The sequence below is a fragment of the Hylobates moloch genome, unplaced genomic scaffold, assembly GCF_009828535.3.
Source record: "Hylobates moloch isolate HMO894 unplaced genomic scaffold, HMol_V3 SCAFFOLD_14, whole genome shotgun sequence".
In the NCBI taxonomy this organism is placed as follows: domain Eukaryota; kingdom Metazoa; phylum Chordata; class Mammalia; order Primates; family Hylobatidae; genus Hylobates; species Hylobates moloch.
This window is the reverse complement of record NW_026652289.1, coordinates 50,111,950-50,126,860: the sequence shown is the minus strand read 5'-3', so window position 1 is coordinate 50,126,860 and position 14,911 is coordinate 50,111,950. Positions and strand designations below refer to the sequence as shown.

Here is a 14,911-nt window from a genome sequence, read left to right as displayed (position 1 = left end):
TTCTCTCCATAGAACAGATGGGGAAACTGAGGTCCAGGATGGTGAAAGAAATGGCACAGGGTCACCCAGCTAGTAGAAGAGCCACGATACACTCACTGCCTGCAGACACCATCTTTGATGGGAGCTCCACCTCTTTATAGGAGTAGTACAAACTACTTCTGTAGTTTGTATTCCAAAATGATGGGTATATCTTTCCATTTTATCAATATAAATTTTTAGATTGGATATGCTTTCCCAAACTGGACACACACTCACAGTTTAGAATTCCAGCTATGGCTTCCTCTCAGATTATTAGCTCCTTATATATTCCCTGACTCCTACCTCCTGCCTCCCCTATGGTGGGTCTCTATCCAAGGAAGAGGTAGCCCTGGTCCTCCAGGCTGACTGGGGCTTGGAGGAAAAGCCTGGGTGAGTGTAGGAGCTAGAAGGGCCCTTGGAATTCAGGTGGGGAAACTGAGGCCCTGAGAAGGCAGTCCTCACATTTGCATTCTACCTGGAGAAGGGCTGGGTCTTCTTCCTGAGTGGCAGGCTCAACTTCACCAGCCTGGTCCTCAGTCAAGCTGGCTGTCCAGGCCTAGCACACCTCGGGTGGGTGACCAGAGGCAGTGGTGCCATAAAATGTGTTTCCTGGGAGATCCACCCCCAAAGCACAAAACATTCCAAGGCTGGTGATTTGGGCAAGCTCCCTTCCCTCTCGGCCCAGTTTCCCCATCTCCACCACAGCTGTGTTGGAGAGGACTTCTCTCTAAGGCTGAGCAGCAGATTCGCTCCCAAGTGCCTACACCGCCCAGGTGGCCGGCTCCTCTGCACCCACGCTTCAAGAAAGTCGCCTCTTAGGCAAGGAAGGAGCCTCAGTCCTGTTGGGAGCGGGAGTCGGTATACTCCCAGCCTCCCAGACTGCTGGGGATGACCCGCGGTACCTGCAAAGCCGGTGTCATCCAGCCCGCTGCCCAGCCCACAGACACTCGCCCTGGAGGGCGGCCCTGGCCCTCGCAGCGGCTCTGAGAAGAGGCGGCCCCCACTCCAAACCTGGCAGACCCACCCACGCAGGCCCGCCCCCGCTGCCTCGGCGAGTGGGCTCAGCCCTGCCCACGCCCCCATTTTGCCGGGACAATCTTGGGCCACTCCCCCGGGAGCAGGGCACCCTCCCTTCCCTCCCACCTGTGGCCAGTCCAGCTCCGTTCAGCCCAACCCAGGCGCCTCTCCCTCCTTCCCCGAAAAGAACTCACCGCGCCCGCAAAGGGCGAGCAGGAAGAAAAGGACCAGGGAAGGCGCGCGCCTCATGGCCGGCGGGGCCAGGTGGCAGCCGCCGCGAGCTCCGCTGTGGGGTCACAGGGCACCCGTGAGCCGCGCGGTCAAGTGAGCGCCGGTCCTGGCCCCGGAGGTTTGCTGGCGGGGCGGCGCTCACTAGGACCCCGCGGAGAGCCCCGCCGAGCCCCGCGTGGGCAGCAGCTGGGAGCCCCGCCCACTCGGGGGATGTACTGGGTCCGCTGCTCCGCCCCGACGCCCCTGGGTGGTCTGGACCCCAACTGCCGCCTGGCTTCCCTATCTCCTTAGGCCTTGCAACCTTCCCCCAAGGAAGGCAAGCAGGACAGTGCGGGCACCCTTGGTACAGCTGGGGAGACTGAGCCCTCGAGGGCGGCGGACGCTAGCGCAGGATCCCTCTACTGTTGGGGAAAGAGCATGTGCTTGAGCGGGGACGTCCTTGGGCTTTGCCTTCCCTCACCTCGAAGACGCTTTTAGGCAAATGAATCATCTCAAGTTCATTCGCATGGGGTTTGCTCAAAGAAACGACACTGCGGGGTGAGCTGACGCGAGGGAGCGCTGCTCTCTGCAGACTTTGCAGGGAGGGCACTTAGGAAAAGTGAGTGGAATCTGGGAGGGTGAATAGCTCAGGGCCCCTCACCCAGCCTGGGGGCTGGGTAAGGAGCAGAGTTAAAAGGGAGGGGATGGGGCTGGAGTGGGCTGGTGTCGTCCTCCCCCATGGGCCTTCCAATCTGGGCTGAACAGAGGCCGCTCAGGTGATTCAAGCACATCCCTCTACTAGCCAGGGTGTCCTTGACGCGTTTTTAGAATCAGTACCGTCCCCTTGCGGGTGGGGGGTCAGCCCCCACCTCGGGAACTGCTGCCTCAATTCTGGATCCAGAAGGGCCTCTGGCAGCTTCTCCAACTCCCTCTCAGTCCAGTCCTCATACCTGCTCCCCTGTGTGGGCCCTAACAGGCAAATCTGACAACTGGAGGAACAAGGCAGGAAGGGCGGAGTCCAAGGGAGTGACGGCCTGTAAAAAGGCAGCTTTGCCACCTTATCTCCAGGACTCAGTCTTGCTTTCATATTGCTCCCCCCACGTCATTTTGCTATAATCTGACATGTTGACATATGGCCTTTAAAAACAACAACACTGTGGAAGTGGAGCGGACTTCCCCTTTGGGATGCTTTGGAGAAGTTAGGATTGAGGGCATCCTCTCTTCTCCAAACTGCAGCAGTAATAGGTGAGATATATAAATAAAAAAGACATGGCAAGGCTGGAAAATAAGATAATCATCTCCATGAACCAAAACCAGAAAAGAAATGCAAAGTGGTTGGAGGCTGAAGAGCCTGGAGCCTGTTGGGCTTTGGAAACCAAGGGCAGTGGCAGGTCCTTTGGGATAAGTGGGGACCAAAAGACTTGGTTAGAAGCTGGGAGCTTGGGTGTATGCCCGTACTTGAAAGGATGATGGGAGCGGGAGGCCTGCTGCTGATCCGTGGTCTGTATCTCTGGCTTTATAGGATGTGTACATCCCCAATATACCCAGGACAGGAGCCTGGAAAGGACATAAAACCTGGAGGCCACTGCAGAACTGTAAAAGTTAGGCTAGCAAAGGGGATAGGATGAAATAGGTTTTTATAGAGGTTTGACATGTATTTTCTTTAAATAAAAAGAGCTGTCTAATTATCTATTGAGAATAATATAATCTTGGTACAAAACTAGAACAAGGATGTACAAGGAAAGCACATTATAGAACAATCTGAATTATGGGTCTTTGTCACAGAGAGACAGCACAGAGCAGTGGCCAGTGCATTGCTTCTGGAGCCAGGCATCCGGATTTGTATTCTGGTGCCACTAATCTTCTCTGTGACCTTAGGGAAAATGATTTGCCTTCACTGTGCCTTAACTTCCTCATATATAAAGGGGGAAAATAACGTTCACAATAAGCCTTTTAGGATAAAATGAAATAATTCATGGAAAGTAACAATACCCAGAACCTAGAAAACCAAATAAATGTTAGCTATTAACTTTTATGAACATGGATTCCAAAATTTTAAATAATACCAAGTTGAATACAGCAATGTACACACACATAAACAATGCATCATGATGAATTAGGTTTTATTACAATAATGCAAGGGCAGAGTCAACATCAGATAATTCACTATTAGCAAGCTAGCTTTTTTTTTTTTTTTTTTTTTTTGAGACAGGGTTTCACCGTTGCCCGGGCCTGAGTAGAGTGGTGGGATCTTGGCTCACTGCAACCTCCACCTCTCAGGCCCAAGTGATCTTCCCATCTCAGCCTTCCAAAGTGCTGGGATTACAGGCATGCAACACCATGCCTGGCCCTATCTCTCTTAATGTGTAGCAATTATCATACTTAATGGGAAAACTTTAGAAGCAATTTCCATCAAAGTTAGGACATAGACAAGGGTGCCTTCTATCACTGTTTCTACTGAACATGGCACTGGAGGTCCTAGGCAATGTGTTAGGTTAATACATATGAAATTGCCATTTTCTAAGATTATGAGATGCCCAACATCAGAAATGTATGTGATTCAACCTATAATAGAAATGAAGGAAATAAAATTTTAAAATTGGAAAGAAAAAACTACCTGTATTTGCAGGCAGGTATGATTGTCTATGCAGAAAATCCAAAAGAATATACAGATAAATTATTAAGACTAGTAAGAGAGTTAGCAAGGTTGTTGAATTCAAGATCATCTTAAAAAAACCTATTAGCATTCCTATACATCAGTAATAACAAATTAGAAAATGTAATAGAAAAAGAGATTCTAGGCTGGGCGTGGTGGCTCACCCAGACCTTTGGGAGGCTGTAATCCCAGACCTTTGGGAGGCTGTAATCCCAGACCTTTGGGAGGCTGTAATCCCAGACCTTTGGGAGGCTGTAATCCCAGACCTTTGGGAGGCTGTAATCCCAGACTTTTGGGAGGCTGAGGTGAGCAGATCATAAGGTCAGAAGATCGAGACCATCCTGGCTAACACGGTGAAACCCCGTCTCTACTAAAAATAAAAAAATTAGCCGGGCATGGTAGCGGGCGCCTGTAGTTCCAGCTACTTGGGAGGCTGAGGCAGGAGAATGGTGTGAACCCAGGAGGTGGAGCTTGCAGTGAGCCAAGATTGCACCACTGCACTCCATCCCAGGAGACAGAGCGAGACTCCGTCTCAAAAAAAAAAAAAAAAAAAAAAAAAGAAAAAGATTCTATTCACAATAGTAACAAAAACCTTAGACCTTAGAATATATCTAGCAAAATATACGTAAGGCCTTTCATGAAGAGTATTGCTATGGTCTGAATCTGTCTCCCAAAACAGATTTGTTAAAACTTAATTGCCAAGATGATAATATTAAGAGGTAGGGCCTTTAAGGAGTGATTAAGTCATAATGGCAAGTCCTCATAGATGAGATTAGTGTCTTATTAAAAGGGCTTGTGTGGGGGGTTTATCTGTTCCTTCTGCTGCATGAGAACATAGCATTTGTCCCCTCCAGAGGAGCCAGCATTCAAGGCATCGTCTTGGAAGCAGAGACCAGGCCCTCACTGACACTGTACCTGCTGGTGCCTTGATCTTGGACTTCCCAACCTCCAGAACTGAGAAAATAAACTTCTGTTGTTTGTAAATTACCCAGTCTCCGGTATTTTGTTATAGCACTACAAAAGGCCTAAGACAAATACAAAAATTACTTAGGAAGAACTGACTAAATTGAAATACAGACCATATATATTATGAATGGGAGGACTCAATGCTATAAAACATATTACTTCTCACCAAATTAATCTATAAATTCAAGCAATTCCCAAATACCAATAGATTTTTTTGTAGAACTTGACAGGCTGATTCTAAAATTCATGTAGTAATTGAGGGGCCAAGAACAGTGTGCAGACACTGCTGGTGCCCTCGCCATACCCCTTGGCATTGCCAACCACACACATGCCAGGGAGCTGATGCTTTTAAGAGCACCCTTAGTGTATTCATCATGCCTTTTCATTTCCTGAATTTCCTGATGTTTTGACAGCTGAGGCCTTGCTGATCCTGGAGAGACTGTTCCTCCCAGGGCTAGCCAATTCCCCGAGACAGTAAGGGACTCACCTGCAAATGCACCTTTCCATATGCAAACCAGCCAATCCAAAGCCCATACCCCCAAACACCTCCTTCATCAGACTGTTATACTGGGCCATTGTCCATCTGCCCTCATCATCCCAGGGCCATGAACCAGACAACCAGGAACAGCCCTATGCTCCAGAGCCAAGTGAAATTATTTAAACTATTAATAGCTAATCCTGTGCCTGCTTACCCTGGCTTGCCTTGCCCTTCTCCTGGATGACACAAATAAAGCTCTTGCCCATGTTTCCCCCTAGTTCCCTTTACTTATTGACCAACCCTGGTGCCTCCCCATGTATCCCTGCCTGGCATGCCATGTCTCTTGTTTCTAGGGACCTCTGAGTATAAAAAACTCTTTCAGGACAGTCATTTCCATATCTGTGTGTCTTGCCATATCTAATGAAAATCTTGAGTGCATTTTAAAACAGCCATGAAGAAAGGGAGTTGGTGGATAAATACCACAGCTTCACCACCCCTCAGCTGGAATAACTGAAGGGCCCAGTGAGATTGAGCCCCAGTTACCTTTTGTGGCAACCTGCTCATTAATGTATCATCTATTGACTTTCTTCCCTTTCCTATCTCACTTCTCACCCTCTTACCTTGCTTCCTGGAATCATCTTCCAAAAAAAAAAAAAAATGCTTGCACCCAAATCCTTGACTCAGGCTCTCCTTCAAGCAGAACCCAAATGAATACATTTTTAAAGAATAAGAATGACATAGGCCTGAGTCATAGGCATGAGACATAGGCCAGGCGCGGTGGCTCACGCTTGTAATCCCAGCACTTTGAGAGGCCAGGGCGGGCGGATAACAAGGTCAAGAGATTGAGACCATCCTGGCCAACATGGTGAAATCCTTTCTCTACTAAAAATACAAAAAAATTAGCTGGGTTTGGTGGCGCACACCTGTAGTCCCAGCTACCTGGGAGGTTGAGGCAGGAGAATCACCTGAACCTGGGAGGCAGAGATTGCAGTGAGCCAAGAGCGTGCCACTGCACTCCAGCCTGGGCGACAGAGCCAGACTGTTTCAAAAAAAAAAAAAAAAAAAAAAAAGAATGACATAGAGGTCAGTGGGTGATGGAAGGTTTAAGATTTGTGTACATACAATAATGTCATAGGAATCAGGACAGTTAAATATTGTCGAGGGGGATGTACAAATTGACCACTGGAAGAGAACAGGAGCCCAGCAAAAGATCCATGACACATGGAAACTTGAAATAAGACAGACGTTGCCTTGTAGATCATTGGGGAAAGGATGGAGTATTCTAAAAATGATGTTGGCACAATTGATTATCCATGTGGAAAGTAAATACAACTAGATCCCTAGTTCACACCATACCAAAAATAAAATCCAGGTTCATTAAAGATCTCGTGTGAAAAGCAAAACTTTGAAAGCATTTAGAAGCAAATATAGGAGGATATCATTATGGGGTATCATTATGAGTGGGGTAGTGTCTTAGTGTGGGCTGCTCTAACAAAATGCCATAGACTGCGTGGCTTAAACAACAAACATTGATTTCTCCCAGTTCTGGAGGCTACATGTCCAAGATCAGGGTGCCAGCATGGTCGGCTCTTGGTGAGGGCCCGCCTCCTGGTTCACAGAGGGCCATCTTCTTGTATCCTCACATGGCAGAGAACAAGAAAGACAGGAGGCAACTCTCCTGCATCTCTTCTTATGAAGGTGCTGATCCCATCATGAGAGCTCCACCCTCCTGACCTAATTACTTTCCAAAGTCCTCACCTCTTAACTCCATTATATTGGAGGCCAGGAATTCAACATATAAATTTAGAAGGGACACAAATATTCAATCCATAACAAGTAGAAAGTAATTTCCTAAACAAAATACTAAAAGTGGCTGGGTGTGGTGGTTCATACCTGTAATACCAGCATTTTGGGAGGCTGAAGCAGGAGGACTGCTTGAGCCCAGGAGTTCCAGCCCAGACTGGGCGACATAACAAGACCCCATCTCCTCTCTCTATATAAAAAATTAGCTGGGTGTGCTGGTGTGTGCCTGTAGTCCTGGCTACTTAGGAGGCTGAGGCGGGAGGATCACTGGAGCCCAGGAGTCTGAGGCTGCAGTGAGTTGTGATTGAGCCACTGCACTCCTGCCTGGGCCACAAAGTGGGACTGTCTCAGGAGAAAAAAAATACTAAAAGCATAGGCTCAAAAGAAAAATGGTAATAGATTTGACTTCACTATAGTATTTAAACTTCTATTCAACCAAACATACCACAAACGAAGTTTAAAGAGAAACCGTAGATTAGAAGATATTTGCAATTCATATAATCAAAGGATACGTATCTAGAATATTTAAGGAATTATAAACATTATATATATATATAAAAACATTAATATTTTAAAAAGTCAACCAACCAAAAGAAAAGTGGGCAAACAATATGAACATGTAATTCATAGAAAAGAAAACTTGAATGACCTGCAAACATAGGAAGAGGTTTACCATGGATAGGAGTGAGGCGAATGGACACAGAAATGATAATGAGATACTAGCATTCCTACACATCCGTAACAACAGGTTAGAAAATGTATTAGAAAGAGATTTGGCCGGGTGCGGTGGCTCACACCTGTAATCTCAGCACTTTGGGAGGCCAAGGCGGGCGGATCACGAGGTCAGGAGATCAAGACCATCCTGGCTAACATGATGAAACCCCGTCTCTACTAAAAATACAAAAAAAAAAAAAAATTAGCCAGGCGTGGTGGCAGGCACCTGTAGTCCCAGCTACTTGGGAGGCTGAAGCAGGAGAATGGCATGAATCCAGGAGGTGGAGCTTGCACTGAGCCGAGATCACACCACTGCACTCCAGCCTGGGCAACAGAGTGAGAGAGAGACTCCGTCTCAAAACAAACAAACAAACAAACAAACAAACAAACAAAAAACAAAGAGAGATTCTATTCACGATGGCAACAAAAACCTTAGAATATATCTAGCAAAATATACATAAGGCCTTTCATGAACAGTATTGCTATGGTCTGAATGTGTCTCCCAAAATTCAAATTAATTGCCAAGATGATAGTATGAAGAGGCAGGGCCTTTAAGAAGTGATTAAGTCATAAGGGCGAGCCCTCATGGATGAGATTAGTGCTTTATAAAAGGGCGTGGGGGTGGTGGGGCCAGGTGTGGTGGCTCATGCCTGTAATCCCAGCACTTTGGAAGGCCTAGGCGGGCGGATCACGAGGTCAGGAGATCGAGACCACCCTGGCTAACGCAGTGAAACCCTGTCTCTACTAAAAATACAAAAAATTAGCCGGGCGTGGTGGCAGGCACCTGTAGTCCCAGCTACTCGGGAGGCTGAAGCAGGAGAATGGTGTGAACCTGAGAGACGGAGCTTGCAGTGAGCCGAGATCACACCACTGCACTCCAGCCTGGGCAACAGAGCAAGACTCGTCTCAAAAAAAAAAAGAAAAAAGAAAAAGAAAAGAAAAGGCATGGGGGTGAATCTGTTCCTTTTGCTGCATAAGAATATATTCTTATTGTTGGCTGGGCACGGTGGCTCATGCCTGTAATCCCAGCACTTTGGGAGGCCAAGGCTGATGGATCACAAGGTCAAGAGTTCGAGACCAGCCTGGCCAACATGGTGAAACCCTGTATCTACTAAAAACACAAAAATTAGCCGGGTGTGGTGGCAGATGCCTGTAATCCCAGCTACTCAGGAGGTGGAGGCACAGAATTGCTTGAACTTGGGAGGCGGAAGTTGCAGTGAGCCGAGATCGGCGCCACTGCACTTCAGCCTGGGTGACAGAGTGAGACTCCGTCTCAAAAACAAAAACAACAAAAAAAAGAGGATATCTTACTGTTATTTTGAGACAGGGTCTCACTCTGTTGCCCAGGTTGGAATACAGTGGCACAATCACTGCTCACTGCAGCATCAACCTCCTAGGCTCAAGTGATCCTCCCACCTCAGCCTCCCAAGTAGCTGAGACCACAACCATGCCACCACACCTGGCTAATTTTTGGGATTTTTTTTGTAGAGACCAGGTCCCACTATGTTGCCCAGGCTGGTCTCAAACTCGTGGGCTCAAGCAGTCCTCCTGCCTTGGCTTCCCAAAGTGCTGGGATTACAAGCGTGAGCCACCGCTCCTGGCAGTTCATATTATTTTGAAAGCCCTATAACAGCAAGTGCTAGTAAGGATGTGGAACAGCAGGAGCACTCGCCAACTGCTGCTGGGGATGTAAACTGGGGCTGCCAGTTTGGAGAGAAATTGATAATGTATTGTAAAGTCAAAGATGCTTCCGTCCAATGCCTAGCCCTTCCATTTCTCAGTGTGCACCCCAGAGACACTCATTTATATGATAATGTTCATAGTCACCCTTGTATAGTGAAAATTGGAAACCACTTAGATGTCCATCAACGAGAACATGGAGGAATGAACTGTGGGATACCCACATAATACAATATGATCTGGAGCCGGGGCCAGCAAACTACCGCCCATCTGCCAGATCTGGAGCTAAGGAGAATGGTTTTTGTAACATTAAACACTATAAAAAACAAATCAAAATAAAACAATGCAAAGCAAAGACTGCAACGGAGACCATATGTTGCCTGCAAAGCCTAAAATATCTAACTATATGGCTTTTTACACAAAAAGTTTGCTGACCCTTGATCTAAAGTCACATGTATTAACAAAAATAAATCTTTAAAAAATGTTAAGCAAAAAAGTTTTGAATATGTACAAATCACATATAACATACCTGGACATATACACATTAGCTAACATTTAAAAACATGTTTAAAGATACCCATGTAAGTAGCAGAAGAATAAAATTGCACACGAGTGATAAACTCTAAATTCAGAGAAGTGGTTACCTCTGGGGATGGGAAGAAAAATAAGCATGGGGGGAAGTTCTGGGGGTTTTATTTCATAAATAAATTTGCTTTAGTTCATAAAATGAGAAAACAAGGTCTGAAGCAAATATGACTACATATGAGTATGTTCTAACAACTCCGGATAATGGTTCCCAGGTGTTTGTTATGTGGGTTCCTATAGATTTATGTATGTTTGAAATATCTAATACATTTTGTTTAAAGGAGTGCCTTTTTGTGAGCGTGCCCAGGAGGAGGATGGCTGTGGACATGGGCAGGCACCCTCCCTGTTGTGCATCCGGCCCCTTGTCTGGCCTAGCCGGGCCCAGCTGCAGGCTGGGCAATTGTCCACAGGCCAGGGAGACTGACATCCTGGCCCGGGGTTCTGCCCATGACTGTCGCATGCCCTTCTTACAGCTGCCTTGGCAGTGGGTGAGCCTAGTTGGCTCTACCAGCTGAGGCCCAGGCTGCAGTGGTGCTGGCCAGAGAGGACGGAGTTAGCAGCCTGGGACCTGCCGCAAATGACAGCAGGAGTCAGAGCCCAACTTCCCCATCTGTGGAGTGAGATGGTAGATCTCATGGTGTCCAAGGATTCATCCAGCTCTGTTTTCCTGGGCCCAGGGTTTTGTCCTGAGACCTGTAGCTAATGCCCTGGGCTCCAGCCTCTCTAATTAAGGAAGTAAGAGCCAAGCAGAAGTTGGTCTTCACATTCCTGGCTTTTCACCCTCAACCTGAACTGCCTTTCTCTGGTTTCCCCATCAGTGCTGGTGCCCCTTGAGGAGGAGCCTTACAGAGGAAGGGTTGACCAAAAGGGGCATTTATGTGTGATTTGGAAGGCAGAAGGAAAGAGGCAGCCATTGCTGTCTGAAGGTGGCCGTGGCCGCAAGTGGTGTCACTGGCCAGGTCTAGGTCCATTCTGCCAGTGTACAGCAAGTCAATCACTGTGATACAGGTCCTGATTTATGCCACAAGGCCACCAAACGAGGAGGGGGAAGAACAGCTCTCAAATCCACCTCTGCAGAGATATAAGGCTTAGGGTTGCTTATGGGCTAGGGAAGTGTGATGGTCTAAGATGTGGGGAGAGGTGATTGGCAGCGGGGAAAAATGAAGTCATAGGTTTGTTTCATGCAAGTGTAGTCGGGCTTTGTCACATTTCATAGGACGTAAGTGCAGAAAATGATGGCATTAGCATGATCTGAAGGTGGAGTATTTGACCCTCTGACATCAAAATGGACCTTTCCTCGGGCATTGGCACAGGTCCAGTTGAAGGGTCAATGGTCTCAACCAGTTTGAACTGGACAGGAGCTGGCCCAAGTTCCTGAAAAACAGCTGAAGCAACCATGCCCATGGCAACCTATGACTCTGATCTATAAAGCAGCCAGTGATCTATAAAGCAGCCAGTGAAGGTTGAGGTTCAGCCTTCAGCGGACTAAGGCCTCAGGGTTCATGGAAAAAACAAAAACAAAAACAAAACAAAAAGCAAGCAGCCAAAAGCAAGCAGGGTGGCAGGCAGACCTGATCAAATTCACCCCTCGGTTTCAGTAGTGACAGATGTAGTGGTGCTGGCAAATGCCAGCTTGTCCTCACTCTGCCCTGAGTCCAGCTCTTCTCCCCGACTGCTGACCATATGACCTGCACTGACCCTAAGCCCACCACAGGCATTTTGTGCAGACCCACAGATGTGGGAGCTCTGCAAGGCACAGCTGCCCAGAGACCTCTTCAGGGCCTTGCCCTTGGTGGTCCCACCAGAAGCTGGACATGTTTCAGCTTCTCAGATTGACCGAGAAGTGGACCCCTTCTCTGACTCTCCAGCTCCCTCCCCATACCTCTACTTCCCAGCCCCTCCACAATCATGTAAGGTCTAATTGTGCAATAAATCCCTTAGCCCATAACTCATGGTTCTGCTTCTTCCCTGACCGAATCCTGACACTTCCATCAAGGAGGGTGTAAGTGGCAAGCGCTCTCTGAGCCCTGGGAACACAAGTGAACCACGATGCCCCCACCCTGGGTAGCCTTCCTTTCTTTAGCAGCTCCAGAGGGAGGCCTGCTTCCTTCAGCCCCTTAGCAGAACTTTTTTTGAAAAGGGTCACATCTGCCCTACACTAGCCCAAAAGGGCTGCAGGGACAGGGCAGGGTCTTGGATCCTCATCTCTTAGGACAGGTGGTGAGGAATCCACAATATACCTGGTAGCTACTTGGTGCTAGATACTTCATCATTTTATCCTCACAAGAAGCTACTGCCCCATCTTCCAGTGAGAAAGCTGACAGGGAAGGAGTTTGGTGAAGCTGGAGTTTGAACCTATGATTACCAAGCAGCAAAACCCACAGGTCCTTCACTTGTAACTTGCCCACGGCTGCAGCAGGAGGTGGAGCAGTAATTCCTGCCTGTATCTGGCCTCTGCTGGGTCGTGGGGCCATAGTCTCCCAGGCCCTGCTGCTCTCTGCTCTTCCCCTTTCCACCTGTGTGCTTCAGTGTCTGGGGCACACAGCAGCTGAGGCCACAGAGCTTGTAGCATTGGTGGCTCTGCCAGTGGGGCCTGAGGACATGGGTCAGGGCTGACTCAGACATGAGGCCTTGTGGAGTGCAGCCACTCAACCTGAAGGGCTCGAGACAAGGAACAGCTGGTTCCCACCCCTCTGGCCAGCACCATCTGAGGCCTCATCATCTGGGCTGGTGGCATCTCAGTGCCTGCTGCTGGCCTGATACCTTGGCTCAGTCTCAGAAAATCCTCTCTAAATGCAGCAGATTGGAGTGAGTTTCCTCCACAGCCCTTCCGGCCTGGTGACTCCACAACTTTCCATCTGTAGATGGTAATGAAGTTAGTGAGGTCAACAGACAAGGGTACCCATTCTGGTTCTGCCATTTTGGAGCTCCATGACCCTGGACTAGCTACTTTCTCCTTTTCCTCATCTATAAGGGCTGTCCTGATGCTTCAACAAGGTAACGTGGGTAGAGCATGTCTCACAGTGATTTGGCACTCAATCAGTGCTCAGAAACGATGGCGGCACTAGGGGTGGTGGTGGAATGGGAGAAATTACAAAAACTTATGGTTGGATTGACTTGGCCTCAAATCCATTTGGCCACTTAGCAGCTGTGGTGGGCAAGCTATCTCACATTTTTGAGGCTTGCTTTTTCCATCTATAAAAAGAGGGTGATACTTGTCACCCCGCTCATAGGGTTGGTCTGAGGCTTAAATGGGATAATGAACATGAAAGCCTCAGCAGATAGCACACCACCCCTTCCTTCTCCTTTCTCCTGTCTCCTTTATAACAGATGGGAATTCAGTAGGTGCTAATAGTTGCATGATCCTTTTACAATGTAACCCTGACTGTTGCTTCCTCAATCAGTCATAACTAATGACGTGTACTTCCATCTGAAAGTTCTGAGGGAGGCAGGACATTAAGCTGTTTCAAATGCTGGCTTTAAGTCTAAAGGGTTCACTCTACCTTGTCCTGAATCACCTCCTCCCTCCTTCCTGCTGATCAGAAGCATCTGGGCTTTCAGGACTCATCTTGGAAAAGCCGGCCTGCTTCCTCTCAATCTTTATGGTCTCCTCATTGAAGGACCTCCTTACTCCATATTTGATTCTCCATAGCTTGCCTCACCTGGCTCCCCAGCTGTCCATTGACAGCCAGGCAAAAGCGGAAAACCTGCTGGGTGTTTTTCTTCCCTTTTGTGACTGTGACCACCGCAGAGATATTCAAATCTCCTAGCTGCAAGAATGCAGTTAGCTGCCTGCCTCCAGTGGCTAGCATCTTCAGGCTTTACCTCAGCTTTTGAGGTAGAGGCCACACTTTTCCTGGCCAGCCCGCAAACCAACTACTGAGCACAGCGAGAGTCCTAGGGCCTGCCATTTTTGCTCAACTCAAACTCCAAGTCCTCCTGTTGCGGGGGCTGAAACTTCGTTAGATCTGCATGGCAATCTGAAGTCTTCCCCTGCCCAATCCAGCTACCTCCTCCTCTTATCATTCACAGTAATTACTGGTCCTCACTGAACCCTCTCCCATTCTTAACTACATCTCAGCATCTGCTGTCCAGAGCACTTACCATCTCCAGCACCATGGAAGGGATGTGCTGCAATGGGCTCCAGGATGAAAGGCTGTACAGAAGAATCTCAATGGCTTTAAGGACTCCAGACCCTCAGGGGCTAAAAAGGGACCTAAGAACCTGTCTATTCCAATTTCCCCTTTCACTTGTTCACATAGCATAAAGACCCAGATCTGTGTCAGGCCATGTGCTTCAGGGATGGATGAAGCCAGGATCCCTGCTCTGGATGAACTTACGAGGGAGAGAAGAAGCCTAATGCTCTGTACCAGGGTTTTGGCACGTTGCTGGGAAAGCCTAATACTCAAAGGGAATTGAGGTAACATTGCTGGGTGCTCCACTTAAGGAAAGATGATGATTTTTAAGTCTGCCCTGATGGGGCCTGATTTCCTTCTGTTTCCTTTGTTGGAAGTATTTTCAATGGAGACACCTTAAACAATAACAATGACAGCAAAGAACATGCATTCAGTGCTTTTCCATCTGCTGAGCACTATGCTAAGTGTATCAGGTAAAGCCTGGATTAGGAGAGACTGCCAAGGTGAGTCATAGCATCATGTGTCCTGGGCTTGCAATCTGCAGCTTCCTAGCTGTGTAACCCTGGGCAAACTCTTTAACCTCTCTGTGCCTCATGTTTTTCATTTGTTAAATAGGGAGATCAAGAGTATCTTCTGTACACGTGCTGT

General features: G+C 47.9%; 1 protein-coding gene across 7 annotated transcripts in view; it reads right to left on the bottom strand.

The window, feature by feature from the left end:
• Positions 1–14,911, bottom strand: part of CHRNB4 (cholinergic receptor nicotinic beta 4 subunit) — a 31,750-nt gene that overhangs the window by 15,854 nt on the left and 985 nt on the right. For 2 of the 7 annotated variants that reach the window (XM_032176058.2, XM_032176059.2), the window contains exon 1: positions 1,230–1,361. The exons of 2 other annotated variants lie outside the window; for them this stretch is intronic. In XM_032176058.2, the coding sequence (XP_032031949.1) occupies positions 1,230–1,284 (55 nt within the window). In that variant the 5' untranslated portion in view covers positions 1,285–1,361. Of the gene's footprint in view, positions 1–480; positions 610–1,229; positions 1,362–14,911 lie in introns of those variants that run through there. 3 more of the 7 variants (XM_058427794.1, XM_058427791.1, XM_058427792.1) reach the window with 3 other exon arrangements.